At 39.9% G+C, this 27,392-nt stretch overlaps 3 protein-coding genes, 1 long non-coding RNA gene and 2 pseudogenes across 4 annotated transcripts; 3 read left to right on the forward strand and 3 right to left on the reverse strand.

The window, feature by feature from the left end:
- Window positions 1–1,047: 1,047 nt before the first annotated feature.
- LOC144660653 (uncharacterized) lies at window positions 1,048–27,275 on the reverse strand. Its single transcript, XR_013572127.1, has 2 exons — window positions 27,153–27,275; window positions 1,048–1,425 (listed from the first exon to the last, which is right to left on the reverse strand). It is a non-coding gene; the product is annotated as an uncharacterized LOC144660653 (long non-coding RNA).
- Window positions 1,764–3,264, forward strand: LOC144659994 (BTB/POZ domain-containing protein 6-B-like). The gene has a single exon (XM_078520535.1). It carries the CDS (start codon window positions 1,832–1,834, stop codon window positions 3,158–3,160), a length of 1,329 nt encoding a protein of 442 aa, XP_078376661.1. The 5' UTR covers window positions 1,764–1,831; the 3' UTR covers window positions 3,161–3,264.
- On the forward strand, window positions 6,560–7,743 carry LOC144661009 (BTB/POZ domain-containing protein 6-B-like; annotated as a pseudogene).
- LOC144661010 (uncharacterized) lies at window positions 10,773–11,570 on the forward strand. The gene has a single exon (XM_078521730.1). The coding sequence runs from the start codon at window positions 10,773–10,775 to the stop codon at window positions 11,568–11,570; it is 798 nt and encodes a 265-aa protein (XP_078377856.1).
- On the reverse strand, window positions 14,172–16,664 carry LOC144660618 (BTB/POZ domain-containing protein 6-like). The gene has a single exon (XM_078521292.1). It carries the CDS (start codon window positions 16,597–16,599, stop codon window positions 15,262–15,264), a length of 1,338 nt encoding a protein of 445 aa, XP_078377418.1. The 5' UTR covers window positions 16,600–16,664; the 3' UTR covers window positions 14,172–15,261.
- Window positions 21,022–22,827, reverse strand: LOC144660617 (BTB/POZ domain-containing protein 6-like; annotated as a pseudogene).
- Window positions 27,276–27,392: the final 117 nt, after the last annotated feature.

Below are 27,392 nucleotides of genomic sequence, written 5' to 3' on the forward strand. Positions count from 1 at the left end.
TTGCTACTTTTTTTCAAAGGATTTTATTTGGTACAGCAGTGGCGGGCTTAAGAAATTAGAAGAGCTACCGCAGTGTAGAGGCGTATTTAGACGAGCGAGCGCGGAATTAAATGTTAAGCCGCCATCAACATTCGCCTAACAATGATGGGCGATGTCGGTGCCAACATGCTGCGTTCGGGGCATTCTCGTCCCCATAGCCATTTCGTTTCTCTTAGCCGGCTTGGCACGAGAAAACGAAGGGCTCTGGGGACATAAGCTTTCTGAATTAATTCGAATTTTTTTGATTGGCTGTTTGGGACAAAGAATTCCTAAACGGAAGTCGAAAACGTAACGACTATCTCATACATTTTTCTGAAACGTCATGACTGCATACATGAAGACCAGAAGTCCTAGAATCTAGGACTGGAAATCCTGTGTCCCCAGAGCCCTACGTTTTCTCGTGTCAAGGCGCAGCCGGCTAAGAGAAACGAAAGGGCTATTGGGCTATGGGGACGAGAATGCGTTCGGGGCGAGTGGAAAAAAAGGACAAGGGCATGGAAACGAGTAAGGAAAATTTGGATGCGGTCATGTGAGGCTTTTTAGCGAGGCGAACTGATGACTACATCTAATAAATTAACAGATACGTTTTGCTCTGGGACCAATCGCTGCCAGGGAGCGAGAAGGGAGTCGTTAATTTTTTGATATACAATAAGGGATCCCCTTTCGGCCTCACATTTTTGCCTAATAAGTGGGATTCCTTACCCCTGATCTACACCAAGAGGTTTCCAAATGTGAAGCTTATAAACCAACACGGGTAAGCCAAGGTAAAACGGCGCAATTTTATAACATCTTTTCACCCTACTATATAACGCCGCTATAATTGCTTGAAATGGACCCCAGCATTCAGTCAGGTTTAATACAGGCGTAAGAATTCGTCAGTACTTATATATACACCTGGGTAGAGAGAGGCACTGTGAGAGCATTCTGTCAACTGGTGCTCATTTATACTTCTGAGTGGAGAGAGGTTTTTTGCCAAAATAAGGAACACAACACAGTGCCACAAGTGTCTAAACTTTATTTAATCGCTACATCTTTATAAATGTATCGTAATTAGGAAAAAAATAGAAAATTACTAAAATATTTTAAAATTTACACTAAATCTATGCGTACACTTTATGGGTGGATTATTAAAATTAAAAGATTATTGGTTATTAAGGGATTTCCGGCCGTGCATGCTACACTACTGTCTACGTGAACTGTGACTCATCGACGTTTTATTTTATCTATTATACAATTAAGTATCTGTTTGGTAAGAGAGTCGACAATATAACAAACTCTTTTAAAATAGCTACTCAGTAACTCTTCTAAACGACTGAACGACTGAAATATCAACACTACGTATAACGTCTTCTAACGATGGCAAAGCTTAATAGAAAAATTTTCTGCCTTCGCGCGTCACTTTTTTTTTTTTTTACCCCGGAATGTGATGTTTTAGTCCGCTAGTTATTCAACTTGTGTGGTATTATATATACTTAAACAATTATTCACCTCAGTGTCGGTGAATGTGGTGGATAACGATAACTCGATAACTGTCATTTTTTACCGGCGTTCCGGTGGAGGAAGATTTTGTCGCCCCACCCTCCTCCCCTGGTGCCGATTGACCCTGCTTATTCAAAATGGTGAAATGGTGAAAGACGGCTGGTCACGCTGTTGTGTGATATCTTCTAAACCTGCGGTCAGGTCAGCGGTAGATTTTCCTCTTTCGTTTTCGAGGTCGACAGCTTCGCAGATTGAAACACTGTTCCAATTTGGCTGTGTCGAATAAAACTTGTGAAGAAAGAAAAGAGTAGCGATGGCTTTTGCTGAAGACATCTGGCAGACCAAACGACCAACCATCGCAGAGAGAACTACGTTTATTTTCAACAACGAGTTACTGAGCGATGTGAAATTTGTTGTTCCAGTGTCGACTGGCGAAAGTGAAAGTAAGAAGGTGATCCCAGCTCACAAGTTTGTGCTTGCCATCAGCAGCCCTGTGTTCTTTGCCATGTTCTATGGTCAAATGGCGGAGACTACAGACTCTATTGAACTGCCTGACTGTGAGTACGAGAGTCTGTTGGAATTATTTCGTTATATGTACTGCGACAAAGCAGATTTGAGCGGAAGTAATGTGATGCAAGTGCTGTACTTGGCGAACAAATACATAGTACCTTCACTCGCTGTGAAATGTACAGAATATCTGCGAGACCACTTAGACGCATCCAACGTGTTTTGCATTCTGCCGCACGTTCAGAAATTTGAAGATAAAGATTTGAAAGATCGATGCTGGGAAGTGATTGAGAAGCAGACAGAAGAAGCTGTGACGTCAGATGAATTTGTCACACTTGAAAGATCCCTTGTGGAGGCTGTTGTGAAGAGAGAAGCGTTAAACGTGAAGGAAGTGGAGCTATTCAAAGCTGTTGATCGCTGGGCCACAAGAGAAAGTGAAAGACAAGGGATGACTCCTGATGGCGATGTGAAGAGACGAATTCTGGGAGAAGAGATCGTGAAGGCGATAAGGTTTCCACTGATGTCACAGGCGGATTTTGCCTCTGTTGTATTTGACTCTTACATTCTCACCATTCAAGAAGTCGGTGACATGATGAAACACTATAGTGGTGTACTGACATCTTCTCTACCTTTCATCCAAGCCACAAGGATTAATCGGACTTCAGTTTATCGATGTCACAGATTTAAGAAATTTTATTCAGTAGGTAAATGCTGGGGCTTCTTAAGAGTCGGTATTTGTTTCAGTGTCAACAAGCCTATTAAGTTACATGGAGTCCAGCATTTAGGTTCTGAAGGTGGCGAGTACATGGTTTCACTACAAGTCAATGACACCACAGACGGCTCTTCAGTGATAAAACAATCAGGATCATACACTTCTGTAAAACACGAGACTGAAACCTACTATAGCTTTGATGTCTTGTTTGATCATCCAGTTTGTTTAGTGGAAGGTAGGAAGTATGAGGTTTTGGCGGTTATCAGTGGTCCTAGGTCATGGTGGGGAACAGAAGGACAAACATCTGTTGAGTGTGAAGGAGTACAATTTACCTTCACTTCTTCGAATAATAGCCCTAATGGAACCTGTAAAAAAGAAGGCCAGTTTCCTGCTTTTGTTTTCAGCAAAGTTAGATTTAGTTAAGTGTTACCTCAGTTTCCGTTTGTAAAAGTTTCCTGGACTAAAAACTGTAGTCAAGACTTCTTAATTTAATAGGTACAACTGTAGCAAGTTGGCAGGGCCGTACTTAGGATTTTTAGTCTGCGGGGGGGGGGGGGGGGGGGGCAATTAAACTCCTCACACATTTAGTTTTCTTAGTTTTTTTTAGTTACTTTTCTTAGTTGTTTTAGTTTACACCCCTCGTCATGTACGGCCCTGGTCTATTTTAGACACTATTAAAGGCGATTTTAGCAAACTGACCAAAAAGAAATAACAGTGACGTTATGCCATTTTATGCAACTTGAGGCAACTGTAAAATTGGTCTGCAATGGGTACATGACTGTGTAGACTTATCTATGAGTTCGATAACTCTAACTAGCTGAGTTCGAATAAATACGCAAAGAATAGACCAATAAGTGTATGTTAAGAAAAATAAAACAACTGATTTCCCAATCATTCTAATGGCTGAAGAACAGTGTTGATCTTGCATGGCTCTCAACTTGCGAAATCACTCACAAACGATTTTGGATAACGCGATCTGCTCTCGTTCGTGACTCGAATTCCCTAAAATCGGGCTGCTTTTTTCGCAAGACGTTTAGACCCGCGCAAAACGTCGACGCCAAACTTCACATGAGACGAACTAAAATGCAGTTTTAGTTGGCCAAAACAGGTAAAGCTCGACCGTTGAACATAACGAATTATCAAATTCAGAACAGCAAGAACGAATATTTCGAGCCTAAACATACATTAAGTTCGTTTTATGAAAATATCAACGGTTGTCCGACAGTCGAACTTCACACGTTCTATCCGTTTAAAGCAGACGGATAGAACGTGTTGAGCCAAACGTCGAACTTATCATGAGCTTATCATGAACTCACTTATTCGCTCGGTTTAGTTTGTTTCCGCAATTCATGTAAAGTTCGACGTTTGACCCAGGCCTTACTTGCAACTCCAGTCACGTTATCGTTTACAAAGTGACTACTTGGTATTCCCCATTTTATCATCAAGGAATTTTGTTAGCGGTTGTCCATTTTACATTTTGGACGTGGTTACATAGCATGCCGAAACATGGTCACTATGAGTGTGGCACTGTAAACGACTGCAATGATAAAAGTAATGTATCTTGAATAAGGCCAGCCTTTACGAGAGACATGTTTCTAGAAACATGCTGGAAACACGTTCCCCTACATAACTGTTTCCTCGTTTTGCCATGCCGCACGGAAACACGAAATGTTTATGCAGTATAGCAGAAGCAAATTTTGCTTCCTGGAAGCAAAATCGACGTTGGAAACAATGTTTCCCGTGTGACAAACCTGGGAAACATTGGGGAAGTATGCACGCGCTACGCGTTTTGAAAAACATGTTTCCTCCTTTTGCCATGCCTTTACAGACAGGAGAAAATCAATCATGTCAAATTTATGTGGCCTCTTGTAACTGTTCAATGCTTAAAATAATACCAGGTCTGATATATTGTACATTGCATATTGTTTCTAATGATCAAGTTTTAATATATATATAGAGGATATTACATGGTTGCGCGGAGATATGAAATTTATTTTCGAGTGTTCAAATCTATATCTCACGAGTGAGCGCAGCGAACGAGTGGGATATTGATTTTTATACCATGCCATAGAAAATACAGCCAATCAGAATACAGGAAAGCCGTTGTATATTCGACGGTATTCAACCCAACCTTCCCATAGTGCGCTGCGACTGTATTCTCGACGAAATTTAGTAAGCGTATTTTCTATGGCATGGTATAAAATAGTTACACAACACTTTCTCGTGGTATACTATGGAATATCCCACTTGTCACTTGTATTTTCTCGGTATACACACTCGCCTAAAGGCTCGTGTGTGTACCGAGAAAATACAAGTGACTCGTGGGATATTCCATAGTATACAACTCAAAAGCGTTGCATAACTAGTATGAACACGAGAAGATAAATTTCATATCTCCAAGCAACCATGTAATATTCTGTTTATTATATAAACCTACTAATTACGATGTTTTTGACGATTTTCCGAAGATTTCCGACCATTTTCCGAAGATTTCCGAAGATTTTCAAAATGTTGTCCGAAGGTCGTACGAATGTTGAAACAGGGCAAACGTGCCAGAAAATGTTCCGAAATCACGTGTAAAGATATGATTTTTTCGTGCGAAAGATTTCCTGGTATTTCACTGATGTTTATATAATAAAAAACATTCTTTACAGTAATTACTAAAAATTAGCCCCCTACCTATATAAACCAGTATCCTCTTCTGCCGTTTGCCTTGACGAAAGGAGAAGGAGATAGTTAGGTTTCAACCAAAAATGGATAGATTCGTCCTCCCTCTGTGCAAACAGTTGGTCCCAAAACATTCATGCACGTGCAGTCTGATCTTACCAGCGGATTAATGAAATAAAGGACATTTTGCAACAAAGTTTGGACTGAATCATTTTTTGTTTTACAAAAATGTTGAATTTATAGAATGACTAGAATGCTGTTCCACTTTAGGACTTGACTATGTTCATTATGAGACTCGAGTTACTACTCGCCTTGAATGGGATGCTTGCCATGTTGCATCATCATCTTTATCATCATCGTCGGCGTCCTCCTCCTCCTCCTCCTACTCATCATCATCATCATCATCATCATCATCATCATCATCATCATCATCATCATTAAGGTAGTTAGAATGAAAAAGACACCGGAAAATACTTTAACCAACAGTTACCTAAAACCGGTTTGAAGTTAAGACGAAGAACAAAAAGATATATCTTTGCTAGAAAAGCGCATTTTATTTGTATACGGTTTTGGGCATTTCTCTCCCTCAGTAAGTCGTGTTCAGCGGAATTTAATAAACCATTTCTGCGCCTGTTTCTTGGTTGCCTCCATGCAGGCCAGGAGTCAACAATGCTTATATTTGCCTGATCCAATGTAAGGGTGTAATAACGTTGTATAAAATAACTTACAGACGTACGTGACACTTAATGAATAAAAGTAAAGTTTTAGTTAATGCCGCCACTGCAAACATTTTTTTTCGTAATTCCACCTATGTTTTGTTTTACATATCGTGTTTGCAGGCAATTTTTTGTCATTCTAGGCCCTGCAAGCATTTTTTTCGATATTGCTCATACAACCCCCCCCCCCCCCCACTCCTGCAAATACATCATGGTCGGTCCCTAACTCCCGTTACATAAACTGAAGAGGTTTTTTCCTTATATAAAGGCAGTTTTTTGAACGTTATGCCATTTAGTGTATGCACGAATCAGAACGATTGCTTTTCTTAAAGATGTGTTATCGCGAGGACTCTATTGAACTGCCTGACTGTTATTACGAGAGTCTGTTGGAATTGTTTCGTTTTATGTACAGCGACAAAGCAAATTTAAGCGAAAGTAATGTGATGCAAGTGCTCTACTTGGCGAACAAATACCTGGTGCCTTCGCTTGCTGCGAAATGCACAGAATATCTGCGAGACAACCTAGACGCATCCAACGTGTTTTGCATTCTTCCGCACGCTCAGAAATTTGAAGATAAAGATTTAGAAGATCGATGCTGGGAAGTGATTGAGATGCAGACAGAAGAAGCTGTGACGTCAGATGAATTTGTCACACTTGAGCGATCCCTTGTGGAGGCTGTTGTGAAGAGAGAAACATTGAATGTAAAGGAAGTGGAACTTTTTAAAGCTGTTGATCGCTGGGCCACAAGAGAAAGTGAAAAGCAAGGGTTGACTCCTGGTGGCGATGTGAAGAGACGAATTCTGGGAGAGGAGATCGTGAAAGCGATAAGATTTCCATTGATGTCACAGGCAGAATTTCTTTCTGTTGTATTCGATGCTTACATTCTCACCATGCAAGAGGTTGGTGATATAATGAAACACTACAATGGCCTATTAGCATCTCCTCTGCCATTCGTCCTAGCCGCAAGGATTGATCGGACGCCAGTTTATCGATGTCAAAGATTTAAAAAAATTAAAAGCACCAGGTACAGGTAGTGGCTGGACCTACTCCATATCCGCAGAAGACAGCATTTGTTTCAGTGTCAACAAGCCTATCAAGTTACATGGAGTCCAGCATTTTGGCTCTAAAAGTGGCGAGTACACGGTTTCAGCAGAAGTCGAAGATACCACAGCGGATGGCTCTTCTGGGATAAAACAGTCAGGAACATACACCTCTGTAAAACACGAAACTGAAACCTATTATTGCTTTGATGTATTGTTTGATCATCCAGTTTGTTTAGTGGAAGGAAGAAAGTATGAGATTAAGGTGCTTATCAAGGGTCCTGTATCATGGTGGGGAGCAGAAGGAAAAACATCTGTTGAGTGTGAAGGAGTACAATTCACCTTTACTCGTTCGAATAATAGCCCTAATGGAACCTTAGTTACAGGGGGTCAGTTTCCTGCGTTAGTTTTCAGCAAAGTTTTGTTTAGTTTAGTCTTAATTCAGATTCCGTTTGTAAAAGTTTCATTGACTATTACAAAACTAGTAAGGCACTCCTTTATTGAGAACAATTTGAAAAATTACAGTAGTAAAAGACGTTTAATGGATGTCATGTTAACCGGTAGTGTATGTAAATTTAGTTAGCAGTTATTTCCTGCAGCCCGTTGAGCAGTACAGTTATCAAGCTTCGTTTCAACTAGTCCGGAATCGATGCCTTGTTATTGATGGCATAGAATTGTACTTAAGGTACTGGTATATAAAAAGCTTGCAATAATTATACTGAATATTAAAAGCAATGCATCTTGAATGACAATTATATTATTACTTTCATACAGTAGAAAATCAATTAGCTTCAATTACATGATATGTATGTCTTTTTAACTGCTTAAACAAGAAGTTCCGGTATAAAAGGGGCCTGGCCTGGCACGCCCAGTTGTCAGTCAATCATCAAAGCGTAAACAACTGGCAAACAAGCTGTGTATTTTCCACAACTGTTACTGATAAAATGTGTTTCATTTTCGCTAGGAATATTCTGTTAAACGTTAGGAAGTTATTTTTCATATTTTTGTCAATAATATATCTTGGTTTCATGAGATTTCAAAGCATGTTCAGCTTGAAGGATGCTCGGCACCACAACGTGCCATGAATGCAAAAGTACAAATTTGCATTTCGCGCCGGAGAAGTGTGAAATGTGGTAGGTGCCATCCCTTTTATAGCGGAACTTCTTGTTTAAAATGACACCAGGTGTTGTATACAATACATTGCACTGATCAGATACATGATCACCCTCAATGAAACAGTGGTAAGGCACGCATATGTGATCATATGTTTGAGGCCTGTATATGAGTTTAAAACAGACGTTAGACACGCGCGTCTAAGACAGGGTAGCATTTACCACCCATTAATCCCATTTGGGGGATTTTGTGTTCGTTAGATAGCTGTGGCAATAAGCTTTCATAAACCAATAAACGAAAGCCATAGAGATTTGGATAGTCTGAGCACTAAGCTAAGACATACAGCTATGGAGAACTGATTAAATGCAAATTAAACTTCACGGCAATTTCATTAGTCCTTTGGCAGGATTAGACAACACATGCATGACTATATCTAAATTAACACAGGCGTTTTGCTCTGGGACCAATCGCTGCCTTGGAGGGAGGAGGGAGTCGGTCATTTTTGCTATACAAGAAGGGATCCCGTTCTGGCCTCGCACTTTTGCCTAATAAGTGGGAGTCCTTACCCCTGATCTACGCTTGGAGGTTTCCAAATATGAAGCTTATAAACCAACACGAGTAAGCCAAGGAAATTGCTCAAAATGCAACAAGTTGCTAGAAAAAAAAGTTGCTTTAAAGGGGAAAAAATTGCTCGAAATGTGAAAATGGGCCAAAAAGTTGCCGAGAAACTTAAGGAAAGCTCTATTGGTAATAAGAGAAGTCAAGCATTTAGCCCAACTGGCTCATAGCTCGTTTCTGTACATGTAGCATAAAAGGGCTAAGAGTATTGCTCCTACCCCTGGATGGGATGCCTGTCCATAACAGGTTATTCTCCGGCATTCTGTCCGGAGAGGTTACCGGCGTAAGAATTCGTCAGTACCCATTTATACTGCTGGGTTAAGAGAGGCACTAGTTCTGCGAGAGCATTTTGTACTTGTGCACATTTATACTCCTGAGTGGAGAGAGGCAAATGCAGCGAGATTGATTATTTTATGCCAAATTAAAGAACACAACACAGTGTCACAAGTGTCTAAACGTTATTCAAGAGTCCATTAGAGAGGGTAACAAAATGAAAGGCAAGCTCGCGTTTGCCGTTTGTCGTATAACGTCATGCTTAGTCTCTCTAGCTATTACTAAACCGAAATAAAATCGTTACATCTTTACAGATGGATCGTGAATAGGAAAAAATACAAAATGAATAAGTATTTTAAAAAAATTCCGACTAGTTCTATAGGCTCATCGACGTTGTAATTTATTTATTATACAATTTAGTGAGGCCTTCCAAGGGGGTTTCTGATGTCGCGTTTCTGATGTTTGGTGAGGGAAACATTGTCGCCGTTGCAAATATACGTTTCAGTGCTAGTTTCTGTCGGCTGTCAGTGCTCTGGAACAAGATTGTCGCTACAGTTTGAGCTATTTTGGAGCAATGTTGCCTGTCGCCAAAACCCCTTGGAAGGCCTCTTTAGTATCGGCTTGGTAACGATATAAGTAACTCTTCTAAATTCTTCTAATTTAATGGAGTAACTGTTCTAAACGATTAAAATATCAACACTATATAATGTCCTCTACGATGGCCACGTTTTGCACAAAATTATTCTAGGACAAAAAAAATGTTTCTGTTGTTTTAAATTAAAGGTAAATACCAAAGGAAACATTCTTCGAAGTGTTCAAAAATGAATTGAAACAGCGGCTAAAATATATAAACACGTTAGTTCACATGCAAATAAAGAAAGTTCTCTGGAAAACTGTAAAATGTAAAGCACATGCATGACTATATCTAAATTAACAGAGACGTTTTGCTCTGGGACCAATCGCTGACCCAAAAAATAAAGCGGGCGGGGACGAGAAACATTTGCATGTATTTTTTGTGTATTTTTTAATAGGCCTTACCGTGACTTATAACGAAACTTCGTTATCACATACATCATATGAACTTCTGTTAATAATTTATTTCTCTTGGTTACCAACGTGTTTCTTGATACCAGGGTTTCTGTGTGACTAGCCTGGAAAGGTATAATGGGTTATAGTTGTTCGCAGCTGACAAAAGTTCTCGTGCATTCGCGGTTACTCTTTTGTTGGCTATAAAAATAGTAAATGAACTGGCGCCCCGTAAGAAAACGTTTTGAAGGACAACCTTCAGTCAGTCCCTAACCATAACTGTGGTGCCTAAGTCGCCGCCGTTTTTACTGAAATGATTTCAAAGAATCATTCTTTTCTCTCGCTACTTTGACCGAATCAGTGAGCAATGTTATTCTTTGTTGCTCAATATGAAGACACATCGTACGAAGTCAATCAGGGTTCATGTGTCTGTACACAAAAACAGTTATGACGTTTGCCTTTTTGGTAAATGTTTTTCTCAGCCGGAATTCGGGCCACGATATAGTATCAAGTGTCAAAAGTGCTACGAACATTGTAAGCCTTCAGCTCGAAAAAAGTGAGCAAACTTTTTTTTGCGCAATCATGGCTTCCTTACTCGTGCGTACCGGACGATTTATGTTTTTCGCTCTGATCATCGTTCAGGGCATATCGCTTGCTTCCTATCCAGCGAGGTACGAACACAATGCCAACGCTGGTTTCTATGGGCTAACTGCCCTGTACCTTCCTGCCCTCTTGTTATGGCTGCGTATAATATGGGATGAAGAAAGCCTTCCATGGCTCTTTGTCGTGTGGGTCTTGTATGTCTGGGTTGCGTTAGTGCCCCTCATTGGAGCCATCTTTGGTCGAATCGAGGACGACATTGACAAAGAAACATTCTTTGGTCCAAACGTCTTGAAAATGACCTTGTGTATTTCACCGCTTCTGCTGTTGTTGCTGCTAAACACCGCAGTGGACTCTGTCGATTACCGAGAACTGGTTTTGAAGTTGTCTCTCCAAATCGCACTAGATCTCTTCGACGGAGTTGAAATGTTGGAAGTCATTCTCGAGGAGAACGAATTCAGCCATGGCATTCCAAAGAGTTTCGAGAAAGCCATGATTGCCTTCGTCTGCATCAGTTTCTTGGTGTCACCCTTGCAGTTGGCGGAAAACAAGCTGAGGCGTCACAGCGGGATGGGCGACTGGGATGTTTTCACGTGCACGGCTGTTTTCCGTATCATCGTTCAGATACTTTGTGTCAATGGTGTGTTTTTGGTTCTCCGCTTGGTGCTCGTTTTCGACTACGGAAAAGATGCATCAATTTTCATCGCTAAAAATGGTATCATGCTTATTTTTAGTTCTTTAGAGTTGTGCTCGATCTTCGGTTGCTGTGGTTATGAATGATCGGTAAATGACCATTTTAGGCTAAGTAAAAAAAAAATGTTTCTCGTCCCTATCCGCTTCATTTTTTGGGGCCACCTCTCTTTTTTTTTTATTACTTGTTATTAAAAAAGTTGGAACAAAGAAAATTAGTACAAATTAGGTACAAAGAAAATTCTGTAAGACATGGCTTTTGTATGCGTTTTAATACGAACTCAGGCCGAAATTTTAAAGCCTCGGCACCCTGGCTTCGTACTGGATAGGTCAATTACCTTGCAGGATTTATTTTGCAAGTTCGCTACTGGAGAATTTGAGGATGGAGGAAATCATAAATAACAAAAAAAAGCGCCCGCCTGCTTTCTTTTTTATAGAAATATGGACGAGAAACTTTTTTTTTACTTGGCCTTAATTATATTGAATATTGACTATGGCATAATAAGCATTGATCAATCGAGACAATATTGAACTATACTGTCCTTTCAGTGAACAACCAGACGGTTTTTATTATTTTTTTCCCCCCTGTAGTGTACAACACAGCATTTTACTCTGTCTCCCAACTATGTTACAGAAAGCCAAAATTTCCGAGGGGACCCTAGCTTTTCCTGCTCTCAATACTTTCGGCAGCCAAAGCCCAGATCAATTGAAAGAGCCTGTGTCACGGCTGAGTTAAGTTTCTTTTATTTAAGTTTTGCCAAATACTCGCTATGAAACTTAATTTATTCAAAGAAATTACTTCTATGGATCTAAATAACAAAACCATAGCCGCTTCGTTACAACCAAATGTGACTCCTGGGCGTTATAATTTAAAGTTACAAGCAAACAAGATTAACTTTGAAAACTGTTCAGCCCAACAATATCATTTCAAAAAACCCATATCGCAATCCGTTTCAATCTTCGTCGCTTTTGGCCATCCGTGCCTTCTTTAGTATTTGGTGTGTTATTGAAATGTCCCTTCACTGTTTTAAGAAGTTATTTTTATATTTCAACGAATTGGCGGTCATTTCCCATACCTAAATTTAGCTAAAATCCGTGACACAATCCCTTTAAATTGTACTAGCGCTATTTCCTTTGTGAATACAGTGGAATAACGAAAGGCCAAGAGACTGGCAAAATATGTTCGCTTTACTGAACGAGGTTTCGTTATATCGGGATTCCTTTTCACATACTTCAGTTCTATAACTGGGGCGAAGAATATCGTTCTTTATACTTAGGACTTTACGACATAGAAGCTCGTTAAATAAAGGGTTCCACTGCATGCAGTACTGTGCCACCTCGTAGTACAAGGGAGGATCAATTAATTTGATTTATATTTTCCTTTTTTCGAGAGAACTTTCTTTATTTGCATGTGAGCTATCGTGTTTAATATATATTAGCCGCTTTTTCAATTCATTTTTGAACACTTCGAAGAACGTTTCCATTGGTAGTTAAATTTAATTAATTCAAAACAACAGAAACATTTTTTTTCTGTCTTAGAATAATTTTGTGCAAAAGACATTATATAGTGTTGATATTTCAATCGTTTAGAACAGTAGCTTCATTATTTTAGAAGAGTTACTTATATTGCTAACCTGCGATCAGGCGTTATTTTTCTCGCCTTCCCTCCGCCGCGAAAAAAAGAAAGCCTGATCGCAGGTTACTTATATTGCTGACTCTCTTACCAAGCAGATACTAAATTGTATAATAATAAATTACAACGTCGATCAGCCATGTTTAGTTCACGTTGCCAGTAGTGTGACATGGCCGGAATTCTTTTAAAAACGCTGTCTAGAACTAGTGGGAAATTTTGTAAAAGACATATTCGTTTTTTATTTTTTTCGTAATTACGATCCATTTGTAAAGACGTAGCGTCTTGAATAAAGTAAAGACGCTTGTGACACTGCGTTGTGTTCTTTAATTTCTCAAAATACCGTAATAAGGCCCCCCGGTTATGGGCCCATCTACCTGGAAACAAAAAATACCTTCGGTTATAAGCCCCCCCCCCCCAGATTTTACCCCCTCTCTGCCGGATGGCAGCACTGAACAGGGCTAAATGTTGCTTTATTATGCGTTTTTAACTTAAAAACGTATTTCGATCAACACTGCCGTGGCTCATTTCGAAACGTTTTTTTTTTATTATTCCGTTTATAAGCCCTCCCGGATATAAGCCCCTCTACTTATACCGAAATTTTACGGTATGCCTTTCTCCACTCAAGAAAGTTTAAACATCTTCGAAACCTCCTTGGAAGTCTTCGGGAAAATTCGTTTATCTTTGGAAAGTTTGAAAAATGATCGGAAACTTACGTATGGGTTTCGAACAGCAACCGGAGAATTTTCGGAAATCTTCGGTCTAGAAACTGCTCAGAAAAAAGTTGCTAAAACGGAAAAACGTTGCTCCAAATAGTAAACCTGCCGATTAGTTTTGGGACAGTCTTAGCACCCTCACGTTCCAAAACGCTCTGCCGCCTCTGTTGAACCTACAGCTAAACCTAATATTAGGCACCGGTCATTCTTTATCGCCTGGAGGGGAGCGGAGGATTTTGGGATAAACATGGTGAAATTTAGGTGATCCCCCCGTTTAAACGTTATTACATGAAGTGATCCCCCCTCATTACTATTGATAATTTTCGTGATCCCCACCCCCCCCCCCCCCCCCTCGATATCTTTGCACCCATTGCATATTCAGTTACCAGTTATGGAGCCCTGATAAAAATATCTTCTGCCAAACCAACACTCCATGAAATTGAAGATTTTTTGTAACAGCATAGCCAACAGATTAACGACCCTGTGTTTCGTCACAAGTAATCTGGGTTCAGGAACTAGCTGCTTGAACACTGAACAGCAAATGCGATGGGCGCTAAACATGCTAAACATAGATCTAGAGGAGCTTTCAAACAAAGCGAATAGTTTTCCTAAAGAGTGAAAAATACAGAGTGTACCAAAACATTAATAAGTTCATTTCAGGCATAATAAAGAGTTGCATTCGAAGGCGATAAGTTCACCTATTTAGTACCCGAATTCTGAGAACCCTGTATCCGGAAGAGCTGGACCAATCTCTAGGAGATGCAACAAATGCTTCATGTTTAAAGCAGCTACGTCGCAGACAACACAATCCCCATATTGAAAAAATTGGCAAGTTTGTTGTTTGTAATCCGTCCTAATCTTCGTCAGTCGAAACCAACCTTGGTTATTTTCACATTTTTATTACTCCTTTGTTGTTTTTCTATGTTAGAAAACTATTATTTTGAAGTTTCCGTTCGTTTGAAAGTAATCAAAAAATTACGTAGACTGCCGTGAAATTGCTCCTATTTCACAATGTGTCAGTTATCAGGGGTTATGGCTCACAATTTAGAATTCACCTGTCATGTTCAAAAATGAATATTAGCTAAGCACGTTTTTAAAGGAAAAATATAAAAGTGTCAACACAAAATGTTCCAGATATAAATTGAAATGTACACATTCCACAGTGTATTTTGTATGCTCTCAAACTTGCATTATCCAAACAGATTTGAGTTGTCTTGCATCTGATTCCTCCCATTATTTTCAATGATCCCCTCTTTTGGGCTCTCAGTTACGACTGATCCCCCTTCTGTTCATCTATAATTCAAGTGATCCACCCCAAAATCCTCCACCCCCCCCCCCCCAGGCGATAAATAATGACCGGTCCCAAAAGGGGCCCCTTTCTAGATTTGTAATAGTCAAAGAAACGTTTACAAAAGGAGACTGCATTAAGACTTGCCTAAACCAAAACTTTACGGAAAATAAAAGCAGGAAACTGGCCGTTCCATACAGTGGTTGGTTTAGGGTTATTTATGGAAGAAGTGAAGGTGAATTGTACTCCTTCACACTCAACAGATGTTTTTCCGTTTGATCCCCACCATGATACAGGACCCTTGATAAGTACCTCAACCTCGTACTTCCTGCCTTCCACTAAACAAACTGGATGATCAAACAAGACATCAAAGCTATAGTAGGTGTCAGTCTCGTGTTTTACAGAAGTGTATGATCCTGATTGTTTTATCACAGAAGAGCCATCTGTGGTGTCTTTGACTTCTACTGAAACCGCGTACGTGCCACCTTCAGAACCAAAATGCTGGACTCCATGTAATTTGATGGGCTTGTTGGCACTGAAACAAATACCGTTTATTGGGCAGAAGTCGTAGCACCATATACCAAATTCACCTGCTGAATTAAATTGCCTAAACCTTTGACATCGATGATAAATGCAGTCTAACCTTGATGCTTGGATAAATGGCAAAGGAGATGTCAGTACACCACTAAAGTGTTTCATCATGTTACCAACCTCCTGAATGGTGAGAATGTGAGTATCAAATACAACAGAAACGAACTCCGCCTGTGACATCAGTGGAAACCTTATCGCTTTCACGATCTCCTCTCCCAGAATTCGTCTCTTTACATTGCCTTCAGGAGTCATGCCTTGCCTTTCAATTTCTTTTGTGGCCCAGCGATCAACAGCTTTGAAACGTTCCACTTCCTTTACGAACAACGCTTCTCTTTTCACAACAGCCTCCACAAGGGATCGCTCAAGTGTAACAAATTCATCTGACGTCACAGCTTCTTCAGTCTGCTCATCAATCACTTCCCAGCATCGATCTTTCAGGTCTTTATCTTCAAATTTTTGAGCGTGCAGCAAAATGCAAAACACGTTGGATGGCTGTAAGTTGTCTCGCAGATATTCTGTGCATTTCGCAGCGAGCGAAGGTACCATGTATTTGTTCGCCAAGTACAACACTTGCATCACATTACTTCCGCTCAAATTCACTTTGTCGCTGTACATATAACGAAACAACTCCAACAGACTCTCGAAATCACAGTCAAGCAGTTCAATAGAGTCTGTAGTCTCCGCCATTTGACCATAGAACATGGCAAAGAACACAGGACTGCTGATGGCAAGAACGAACTTGTGAGCTGGGATCACCTTCTTACTTTCACTTTCGCCAGTCGACACTGGAACAACAAATTTCACATCGCTCAATAACTCGTTGTCGAAAATAAACGTAGTTCTCTCTGCGATGGTTGGTCGTTTCGTCTGCCAGTTGTCTTGAGCAAAAGCCATCGCTACTTTCAGGCTCTTTGCCGGCTTTCTCCACAAGATTTATTCGATACAGCGACGTAAAGCAATGTTTCAATCTGCGAAGCAGTCGATTCGAAAACGAATGAGGAAACGGCTACCGCTGACTTGACCGCAGGTTCCTAGAGTGTCACACAACAGCGTGACCTGTTTTTCTTTACCACTAAAAGCGGGCTGAGATAGAATATCTGTGTTCATAACTAACTCATCACGAAGAAAAAAAAAGTTCACTTATGCCAACATATCATTTTACGACTGAGTTGTCGTTTGACACAGTGTCAAAACGAGTCTTTACGCGGGACCTTTTTTTTTCACATGTCACGGTCACGGTCCTGACATAATAAAAATGACGGCCAATAACGAGCGATGACTTGTGATAATTTCTGAAGTCATAGAACCTTAACTTATTTTTTATCACGTACATCTATGTTATTTCGAACATTTTCACATCCTCACATTAGAGCAGGCAAATATATTTTGTTGATTCGTTGTCTGCACGGAGGCAAGAAAGAAACACGCAGACAGACTGTTTTTTATAAGTGAAAATACTTCCAAACTTCGTATCGACCTAAAGCGAAGTTACATATACATATCAAAACAGATGTGTATACACTGTGCATAGGATCAGCTTTATTATCTCAGAATAACTGGTGTCATGTTACCTCGACTCTCTACAAGCCGGACACCTCTCTAAGACGGACAGTTGGAGCCGGTCCCGAAGGTGTCCGTCTTAGAGAGACTTGACTGTAATTATTGTTTATATTTAAACTGTTTGTTGCAGACAGGGGTGTATTGTTATGCTGCACACCGTACTGTCGTTTTATAAGTTATCGACAACTTGAAGTTGTCGATCACCAAAGTCTGGTTTTCAGTGGGCCTAAGCCCCGGGGGTGGTGGTGGTGGGGGGGGGGGGTACTCCCATAATTTATATGGGCTATATAGGTATGTGCCGCCCGATAGGGTATGGTTTTTGAGGTTCTCGGTCCTTAAGTAGGGTATCATTTTTGGTCCTTTTGGCATTTTGTTCCTGGTGTGATCCTTAGATAGGGTACCTATATTCTATCAGCTTTAATAAACGCCCAGATAAACGAAAAAAAAGTATCTTAAAACTGAACTATCCGTTCAAGTATTAGTAAAGCAATTTTATAAAGATTTGTGTTTGGCCGTGCGCGGTTAGCCGCTATTTGGGTCGTCACGGAATGCTTCTCCTTCCCTTGAATAGGGTGTCATTTTTAGGTTTGGGGCCTTAAAAAGGGTATCAATTTTCGCTTTCTTTATCCTTAAATAGGGTAAGGGTTTAAGAACCTTGGCGGCACACCCCTATCCGAAATTTATGGGAGTACCCCCCCCCCCCCGGGGCCTAAGCACAGGCAAAAGCACACTGACCACGCTGATTAGGGCATAAGCCCATTAGGAGAGTGAACACATTCATAAGACGGGCCCAGGCCGCTTGCAGCCTACACCCGTCTCTTGCTTTCGGTTATTTATTTTATTAGGAGAGATTTTCCGTATTTCAGTCATTTCTTTGTTTATCCTGATTCAGCATTTTAAACTTTAGAAAAGCCAACAGTAGTCTTCTGATTTCAATAAGCTCTGTCATATCTCAATTATTCACAATGAACTTTGTACTTTTCGCTTAGTCATAATGGACTTTGTACTTGTATTTTCGCTTAGTCATGATGAACTTTGTACTTGTACATCCGCGCACTTAAGATAATTTTTGTTTTATATTCATATTGCATCAGCTTCTTTCATAAGTGAGATTGTATTGCATCATGCTGCTTATCAATCAATTTATATAACTGAAAGCTGGAAAGAATATTTTAAGTTCTTTTGTTGTATACGTGGACTTATTTACTCAAGACTTGTACTTTGTACCTAGAAAATCATACATAAGCATGCGATATTGAAAAATTTCTTTGATTACATCAGTGATCACACTGACGATTGTGATTACAAACTGAGCTAGAATAAACTACTGTTGGACCCAAGTTCTATTTCAGCCTTACGTCTGTAGTAAGATCCTTGAAGTAGATCGCCGTGTACCTAGGAGTTAGGGAAAGACTCCATTTCCAGCAAGTGAGTTCTCTGCCGAGCTAAGTTCCCCATACTTATTACTTGAGTCATACCGTATATTCTCGAATAAACGCCGGACCCCGATTTAACGCCGGCTTCAAATAAACGCCGGGTCCCCGATGCCAAGTTTTAAATAAACGCCCCCGGCTTTTTTTTGGGGTCCCGGCGTTTAATCGAGGTCCCGGCGTTTATTTGCGTCGATCCAATAAGTGAAGATATTCACTTGTAAAGCACTGCTATGACACGTACTATATGGTATACGGTTTTTGTTATTTTAATAAATGCTTTGGCGTAACATTAACTGCGGTTTATGACGTACAACAACACAAAATATAGCAATGAAAATATAGAAAATATAGCAATGTTAGTCAATGTTCTGGCATGTTCTTGTTGTTATGATTGACGCACTCTCTTTCTTTTGTTGTAGTGCTCGCTGTCGCTAAAATCGCTAGGATCCCTCCAGCGTTTGTTAATCAGTTGTTTTAGCCTTAACTTAAAAATGACTGAAAATTTTACTTCATAAATAAACGCCGGACCCCGATTAAACGCCGGCCTTAAATAAACGCCGGGTCTCTGAGGCCAAGTTTTAAATAAACGCCCCCGGCGTTTATTCGAGAAAATACGGTATTTCAGACATATTTCAGCACGTTTCCAGTTACAATTCAAAAGTCGGTTCAAACACACAAAGCCAAGGAAAAACCTATGGACACATTTTTTTTGTAGGAAGGGTATTGAAGGTCACGCATTCTGATTAACTTAGAACAGGTCATCTTTCATCAGCCACTTGAAACTGCCTGGATGGGGGAAGGGGTACGTCATTCATTCTGTTTAGCTCATCAGACACTTGAAATTACTCAGATGCGGGGGGGGGGGGGGGGGCAGGGATGATGGGGAAGAGGGATTTTATAATTACATACGTAATACGCATTTTGTATGTGTTTAACTAAACAAGGAATCCTCGCTTAGACCACAAAACAAAATAGAACCGGGCATTTAGAAATGCCTTGTACAAGATATCAACGAAAGAGACAAGTTATATTTTACGAGTTTTTAGTAATAGAATGAAAACAGACATCTCTGCCTGACGTCTTTTGGATGACATGACCTCATTGACGTGCGTGTATGAGGGTGCTAATGGGGTTAACAGTTAACTGACATTTGGCCAAAAAAATAGTAGTTAACTGATATTTTGCCAAAACATTAGTAGTTAACTGACAAATGAAACGTTAACAGCTAAGTGACATTCTATTAATTATACTGAATACGATTGTTGTTGCTAATAAAAGCAACAGGTTTTTTCCTAACAGCAAAGCTATTTCGTGGCATTTACCTGCCCGCTGCGTGACCAGGTGACATATTAACTGATATTAAAATAATGCGAGAGGTACCAGGGTCCATGTACCAGGCACATGTTGATCTCCGTGATGGCGTCAAGTGGGGCGTGGTCGAGGTTATTCTAAGTTGATCGAGATGATGACGAAGGATCAACATTCAAACGAAAAAATAGGTCGCGTACGGCTTGACATGGGAAAGCACAATTCAATGGACATAGCTTGTAAATATTTGATCGACTTCATGGAAATCAGTCAAACGGCAAGCAGAAAAGTTTGGACTCGGTGCATTTGACTTAAAGTTGTTACCTACAAACACACGGAACTGCCGCGGGCACTTGAATGCTTGAAATACGCACTCATTACAAGCCCACTGAAACGTTTCAGTACACTTATCACTCCTCGTGTCCCCCACCAGAAGTTAGGAAAGGTTTTATCAATGGGGACGCCTGAGACAGTTTAAAACGAATTCCTCTCAAACAAAGTTTGATGAGAAAATTCGACCAAGAGAAAAGCCCTGGGAACGAGATTGGAAAAAATCAAGCACTTCCAATCACATTTTATCCAGAGAGGTTACCCAGAAAGCCTATTCTTAAAACTCTCGCGGAGGTTAATTTTGAAAACAAGAAGTAGGCCCTGCAACCAAAACTTAAATCTTTCCTTTTGTAACGCAGTACCAAACAACAACCATTGCACAGGAAAATATTCAAAGAACCTTCCCATAATATTGTACAAAAGGGGGTAGGTCTTTCAAATATATACTCGTGAGATCGAAACTATGAAAATGGCTAATACACGTGCGTGAGAGTCGTGCATGCCTGTCTTTTTATTTTTTATCACTGACGTGCTGAAGCAAAAAAAAATTGAGGTTATGACGCAACAATTTTCGCTGTAAGAAAAGGAAAGTTAATAGAAAACTTAAATTAGTAATTAACTGACAATTGGCCAAAAAAATTGCAGTTAACTGACAATTGGGTACCCCCATTAGCACCCTCGTGTATCGTATAGCGGATGTCACGCTTCAATATAACACAACTTTCGTTGAACAAAACAAAAGGAAATAATTGGGGGAAATAATTGATCTCAAGTTAAACAGCTACCTGGCTCATCAATAAGTCAACACACATACCCATCGCAGACCTATTTTTAAGTGTCCTAATGTGGGTTAATGTTCAGTGATTCGATCGAGGCTTTGCATAAAATGACATAAAGTCACTACAATTTTCTGACCAATCTTGTTTAAACCATCTGTAAGTGTCTAACATAAATTAAACTAACCCTAATAAAGGAGCACTGCACTTTTTAAAACTAGTTTCGTAATAGTCCAGGAAACGTTTACAACAGGAGACTGAAGTAAAACTAAACTAAACAAAAAACTTACTGAAAATTAAAGCAGGAAACTGGCCTTTTGTTACAGAAGTACCATTGGGGCTATTTTTCGAAGAAATAAAAGTGAATTGTACTCCTTCACACTCAACAGAAGTTTTTCCTTCTGCTCCGTAGCATGACACAGGACCGTCAATAAGCGCCTCAAGCTCGTACTTCCTACCTTCAACTAAACAAACTGGGTGATCAAAAAATACATCAAAGCTATAATAGGTTTCAGTCTCGTGTTTTGCAGAGGTGTAAGATCCTGATTGTTTTATCAAAGAAGAGCCGTCTGTGGTGTTTTTGACTTCTGCGTGAACTGTGTATTCGCCACTTTGAGAACCAAAATGCTGGACTCCATGTAACTTGATAGGCTCGTTGACAGAGAAACAAACACCGTCTTCTGCAGATATAGAGTAACTCCAGCCACTACAATCTGGCAGATCCGGCGAATTAAATACCTCAAATCTGTGACATCGATGAGCTGAAGCCTGATCAATCCTTGCGCCTTGGATGAATGGAAGAGGAGATGTTAATATGCCATTGTAGTGTTTCATTATATCACCAACCTCTTGCATGGTGAGAATGTAAGAATCAAATACAACAGAAAGAAACTCCGTCTGTGACATCAATGGAAACCTTATCGCTTTCACGATCTCTTCTCCCAGAATTCGCCTCTTCACATCGCCAGCAGCAGTCATCCCTTGTCTTTCACTTTCTCTTGTGGCCCAGCGATCAACAGCTTTGAACAGCTCCACTTCTTTTACGTTTAACGCTTCCCTCTTCACAACAGACTCCACAAGAGATCGCTCAAGTGTGACAAATTCATCTGACGTCACAGCTTCTTCCGTCTGCTTCTCAATCACTTCCCAGCATCGATCTTTCAAATCTTTATCTTCAAATTTTTGAGCGTGCGGCAGAATGCAAAACACGTTAGATGCGTCTAGGTTGTCTCGCAGATATTCTGTGCATTTTACAGCGAGTGAAGGTATCATGTATTTGTTCGCCAAGTACAGCACTTGCATCACATTACTTCCGCTTAAATTCGCTTTGTCGCAGTACATATAACGGAACAATTCCAACAGACTCTCGTAATCACAGTCAGGCAGTTCAATAGAGTTTGTAGTCTCCGCCATTTGGCCATAGAGCATGGCAAAGAACACAGGACTGCTGATGGCAAGCACAAACTTGTGAGCTGGGATCACCTTCTTACTTCACTTTCGCCAGTCGACGCCGGAACAACAAATTTCACATCGCTCAGTAACTCGTTGTTGAAAATAAACGTGGTTCTCTCTGCGATGGTTGGTCGTTTGGTCTGCCAGTTGTCTTCAGCAAAAGCCATCGCTACTCTTCAGACTCTATGCCAGCTCCCTCCACAAGATTTATTCGATAAAGCAACGAGAAGCAATGTTTCAATCTGCGAAGCAGTCGAAAACGAAAGAGGAAACGGCTACCGCTGACTTGAACGCAGATTCCTAAAGTGTCACACAACAGCGTGACCTGTTTTTGTTTCCCACAAAAAGCGGGCTAAAAGCACGATTGTTGAAAAAGAACATCTTTGTTCACAGCTTATCACGAAGGAAAAAAGTGTTCTTATACCAACATACCATTTTACTAGTTGTTGTTTGGCTTAGTGTCAAAACGAGTCTTCGCGCGAGACCTTTTTTTTTTTTTCACATGTCACGGTTACGATCACCTGACCGAGTGATGACTTGTGATAAGTATCTGAAGAAATATAACTTTAAAGGAGCAGTACCAACATTTAGAGCTACTTGAAAACTCAATGAAGGTGTTAGTATTAATTGGAAATCCACTTATAATGGCCTGGCATGGCCTTGCTAAAACGAACTGTACTAGTCATGAAAATTGTTAACAGTTGTTGTGGTCCCGGACTATTAGGAAAGAAGTGGACTAAAACTTGAAAAAGTCAAGTCGACGTTTTCAAGTTTGACAGTGTTAATTGAAAGAAAATTCTATAAAACCATCAATTACGGTTCATTTACATCTTGGAGAATACATTTATTGTTCAAAGTGATTCTGTTAAGCAGCTAGTGAGTGTACTCCAATAATTCTAGCACATTTTTCGCAAAAACTTAGAATACTTCTTGTGACTTATTTCTTGTCACGTACATGTATGTTATTTTGAACATTATCACATCCTCACATAAGAGCAGGCAAATATATGCTGTTGACTCGTTGTCTGCACGGAAGCAAGAAAGAAACACGCAGACAGAAATGGTATCCATTGTACACGAAAGAAAAAGCTTACTGTGGTAGAGAAAAAGCCGTATCGGGAACCGTGTGTTACAAACGCGTGTTTTGTTTTTGTTTTGATTTTGACTTTTGGTTTTGTTATTGTGTTTTTTTTTTGTTTTTGCTTTTTTGTTTTGTTTGTTTGTTTGTTTTGTTTTTATTTATTTTAGTTTTTTGCAGAGACTGCATTTTTTTTTATCCGAATTCAAATTTGATTAAGTGATAGAAGAAAGAACACCTCTGGAACCAGGATAGATCCTCTGAGTCCTTGAATTTGAGGCTTCTTATTTCCCTGAATCTTTTTAAGTCTTAAATTGCTCCTAACATAACTAAACAGTCGGAATGTGTCTTATCCTGAAAATAACCCGGCCCGTCATTGAAGGCTTTTCCCAAAATTTATCAACCTAGATCCAAGGCACTCTTTTCCGCCTTCCTCTCGTCCCTTCCTTGAGTGAGACGGTGTTGCGAAAAAATCATTTTGGCTTTGTTGTGAGCAGTTAGTGTACTGCTTTAGGCAATTGTGCACTGTAAAGGTTGAAATTATGATACCTGAAGCCTGAAAAAGGTACCCCTTTCGGGCGGAGCCTCCCCGTATAGGCCATTATAGGGAGTACCCCCCCCCCCCCCAGGGGTTAGTTACCTAGGAAACATGACAAGGAACAATGTTTCTGCTACAATTTTTTTTTCTAGTTTAGCCAGGCGTTAAGTTTAAAATGTAAACTTGACAGTCGTAAACAAATTTCTTTGATGATACCAACTTTCTTTGATGGGACCGGAATACCAAGTAGTCATTTTTGAACGATAGTTACAAGTAAAGCCCGGGCCAAACGTCGAACTTTACATAAAACGAAACAAACTGAGCGAATAAAGTTCATGATAAGTTTGACGTTTGGCTCGGTTGAGTTCGTCCGACTGAATTAAGATCGACCAACACGTTCTACGCGTCTGCTTCAGACGGATAGAACGTGTGAAGATCGACTGTGGGACAAACGTTAATCTTTTCATCAAACGAGCTTAATAAATAAATTTAAAATTTGTTTGTTAATGTGTTTTTAGCCTCGAAATATTTGTTCTGCTGTGAATTTATGGGTTCGGGGAATTATGTTCAACGGTCGAGTTTTTCCTGTTTGGGTCGACCTGGGCCTAAACGTCTTGCGAAAAAAAGCGGCCCGATTTTACAGAAGTCACGAACGAGAGCCGATCGCGTTATCCAAAATCGTTTGTGATCGATTTTGTAAGTTGGGAGCCATGCAAGATCAACACTCTTCTTCAGCCATTAGAATGATTGGGAATTCAGTTGTTTTAGTTTTTCGTTTCTTCTGTCAACAGCTGGGAAAATTGCCTGTTTGACAAATTCAACAGTCAGTTCAGGACAGTGTCGAAAGATGGTCGCTACGTACATAACATTCAAAGTAGCTGTTATATTATTTAATCATTGAAAGCTTGTTAATAACTTAAGTACAGTTCAATGCCGTCAGTGAGAACGCATCGCTGCACGACTGGTCGATAAAAAAAGAAGTCTCGGGTGATAAATGCATTGCCCAACAGGCGGTAGGAATTACACTAACTTTGCATACACTACTAGTTAACATGGCATCAATTATAAGTCTTCCAGCAAATATATGCTGTTGATACGTTAATTTTATTGATGTAAAAACGTTAACTATGAGCATTTTGTAGAACATTTCTTATTACGCGTAAATTTTGTTCGTGTTGAAAAATGCTTCCTTATATTACTAAAATAAGGTGAACAAACAGGAGTTCGGTAATCGCTTTTTCAATTATCTCTGAATAAATCGGTTTCGCTTATGTTATATACACCCGCATAAAAATGGTCAACTCTCGACCGGTGTAACAGCCGTTAACTTATACCCTGTGTGATTCTCACTTCAAACCGAATAAGGAAAGAGCGCTAAAAAATCTGCTTGGAAATTGTTAATATTATCCGAAAAAAAAACTTCATCGAAACACCTTAAATTGACTCGGTTTGGCTTGATTTTAGGGTGCTCAAAGCAGCTAAGGAGATTCCTAATGCCTTGACGATAATTTCCACTGAAAATAAAACAGATGCAAGGGTTAAAAGCACAATTTGCACGAGCTAAAAACAGGGTGATAAAGAAATACAGCATTGCGTCACAAGATGATCTAGTGGGGTGGTCCCAAGCAAAATAATAAAGTAAAAAATAATACTGAAAGGGAGCCAGCATACTGCAAAGCCTAACACGATAGCAATGGCCATTTTAACACATTTCGTTCCCTTTTCAAGCGTTGTTGTTCGGCGTTAATGTTGGCTGCTATACCTAGTTCACAGGAATATTATGTGACCAGTTCAGCTTTAAAAGGATTAAGGAATAAAGTACTGCGATCAAAACTAAAGAAAAGTAAAGAAAAATAACAAAATCTATTCTCGCGAACTGATGGCTACATCCAATAAATTAACAGATACGTTTTGCTCTGGGACCAATCACTGCCAGGGAGGGGGAGTCGGTCAGTTTTGCTATACAAGAAGGGATCCCCTTTCGGCCTCACTTTTTTGTCTAGAGCGGTTTTCACTTGAGTGTCGAAAGTTATTTGCGTTTGCTTTGGTTTTGCATTACTACGCTCAGTGATTGGTTTAGAAATCTCGCGCCACTTTCTCGACCAATCAGAACTTAAACCAAAACCAATCGTGACTCGCTCCCGCACGTTTTCCCGCGCTTCGCGTCAGCTACATGTATTTGCTTCGAATTTTGATTGGTTCACTTGATTGTCTCTGTGCTTTGTGATTGGCCAGAGTAATTGCTTTGGTTTTGGTTTTACGACACTCAATTGAAAGCTGCTCTAGTAAGTGGGAGTCCTTACCCCTGATCTACACCAGGAGGTTCCCAAATGCGAAGCTTATAAACCAACACGGGTAAGCCAAGGTAAAACGGCGCGATTTTATAACATCTTTTCACCCTACCGTTTAAAGACGACTGAATAACGCCGCTATAATTGCTTGAAATGGACTCCAGCATTCAGTCACATTCAATACAGGCGTAAGAATTCGTCAGTACTTATTTATACACCTTGGTAGAGAGAGGCACTGTGAGAGCATTTTGTCAACTGGTGCTCATTTATACTTCTGAGTGAAGAGAGGTGCCAAATTAAAGAACACGACACAGTGTCACAGGCGTCTAAACTTTATTTAACAGTTCATTGATCGCTACATTTTTACAAATGTATCATAATTAATAAGGAAAAAATAGAAAATGACTAAAATATTTTAAAATTTTCACTAAATCTCTGTGTACACTTTATGGGTCGATTTTTAAAATTAAAAGATTCCGGCCGTGCATGCCACACTACTGTATACGTGAACTGTGGCTCGTCGACGTTTTATTTCGTCTATTATACAATTTAGTATCTGTTTGGTAAGAGAGTCAACAATATAACAATTTTTTTTAAAAAAGCTGCTCAGTAACTCTTCTAAACGACTATATATGACGTCTTCTAACGATGGCTAATAAGCTTTACACAAAAATGTTCTGCCTTCGCGCGTCGCTTTTTTTTACCGCGGAAAGTGATGTTTTGGTCCGCTAGTTATTTAACTTGTGTGGTATATACTAAAACAATTATTCACCTCAGTGTCGGTGAATGTGGTGGATAATATCCACCACTTCTCCTTCACTTTTTTTTTTTTTTTTTTTTTTTTTTTTTTTTTTTTTTTTTTTTTGTATTACACCTGAAACCTTGCTTCAGTAGTTTTCTTAACATTCCATGATTGGTCTA

The sequence above is a fragment of the Oculina patagonica genome, chromosome 7 (genome assembly GCF_052425735.1).
Source record: "Oculina patagonica isolate OP01 chromosome 7, crgOcupat, whole genome shotgun sequence".
In the NCBI taxonomy this organism is placed as follows: domain Eukaryota; kingdom Metazoa; phylum Cnidaria; class Anthozoa; order Scleractinia; family Oculinidae; genus Oculina; species Oculina patagonica.

Bases quoted from the DNA above. Each gene is read 5' to 3' on its own strand.
- LOC144659994 (XM_078520535.1), top strand. From the start codon at position 1,832: ATGGCTTTTGCTGAAGACATCTGGCAGACCAAACGACCAACCATCGCA.
- LOC144660618 (XM_078521292.1), bottom strand. From the start codon at position 16,599: ATGGCTTTTGCTCAAGACAACTGGCAGACGAAACGACCAACCATCGCA.
- LOC144661010 (XM_078521730.1), top strand. From the start codon at position 10,773: ATGGCTTCCTTACTCGTGCGTACCGGACGATTTATGTTTTTCGCTCTG.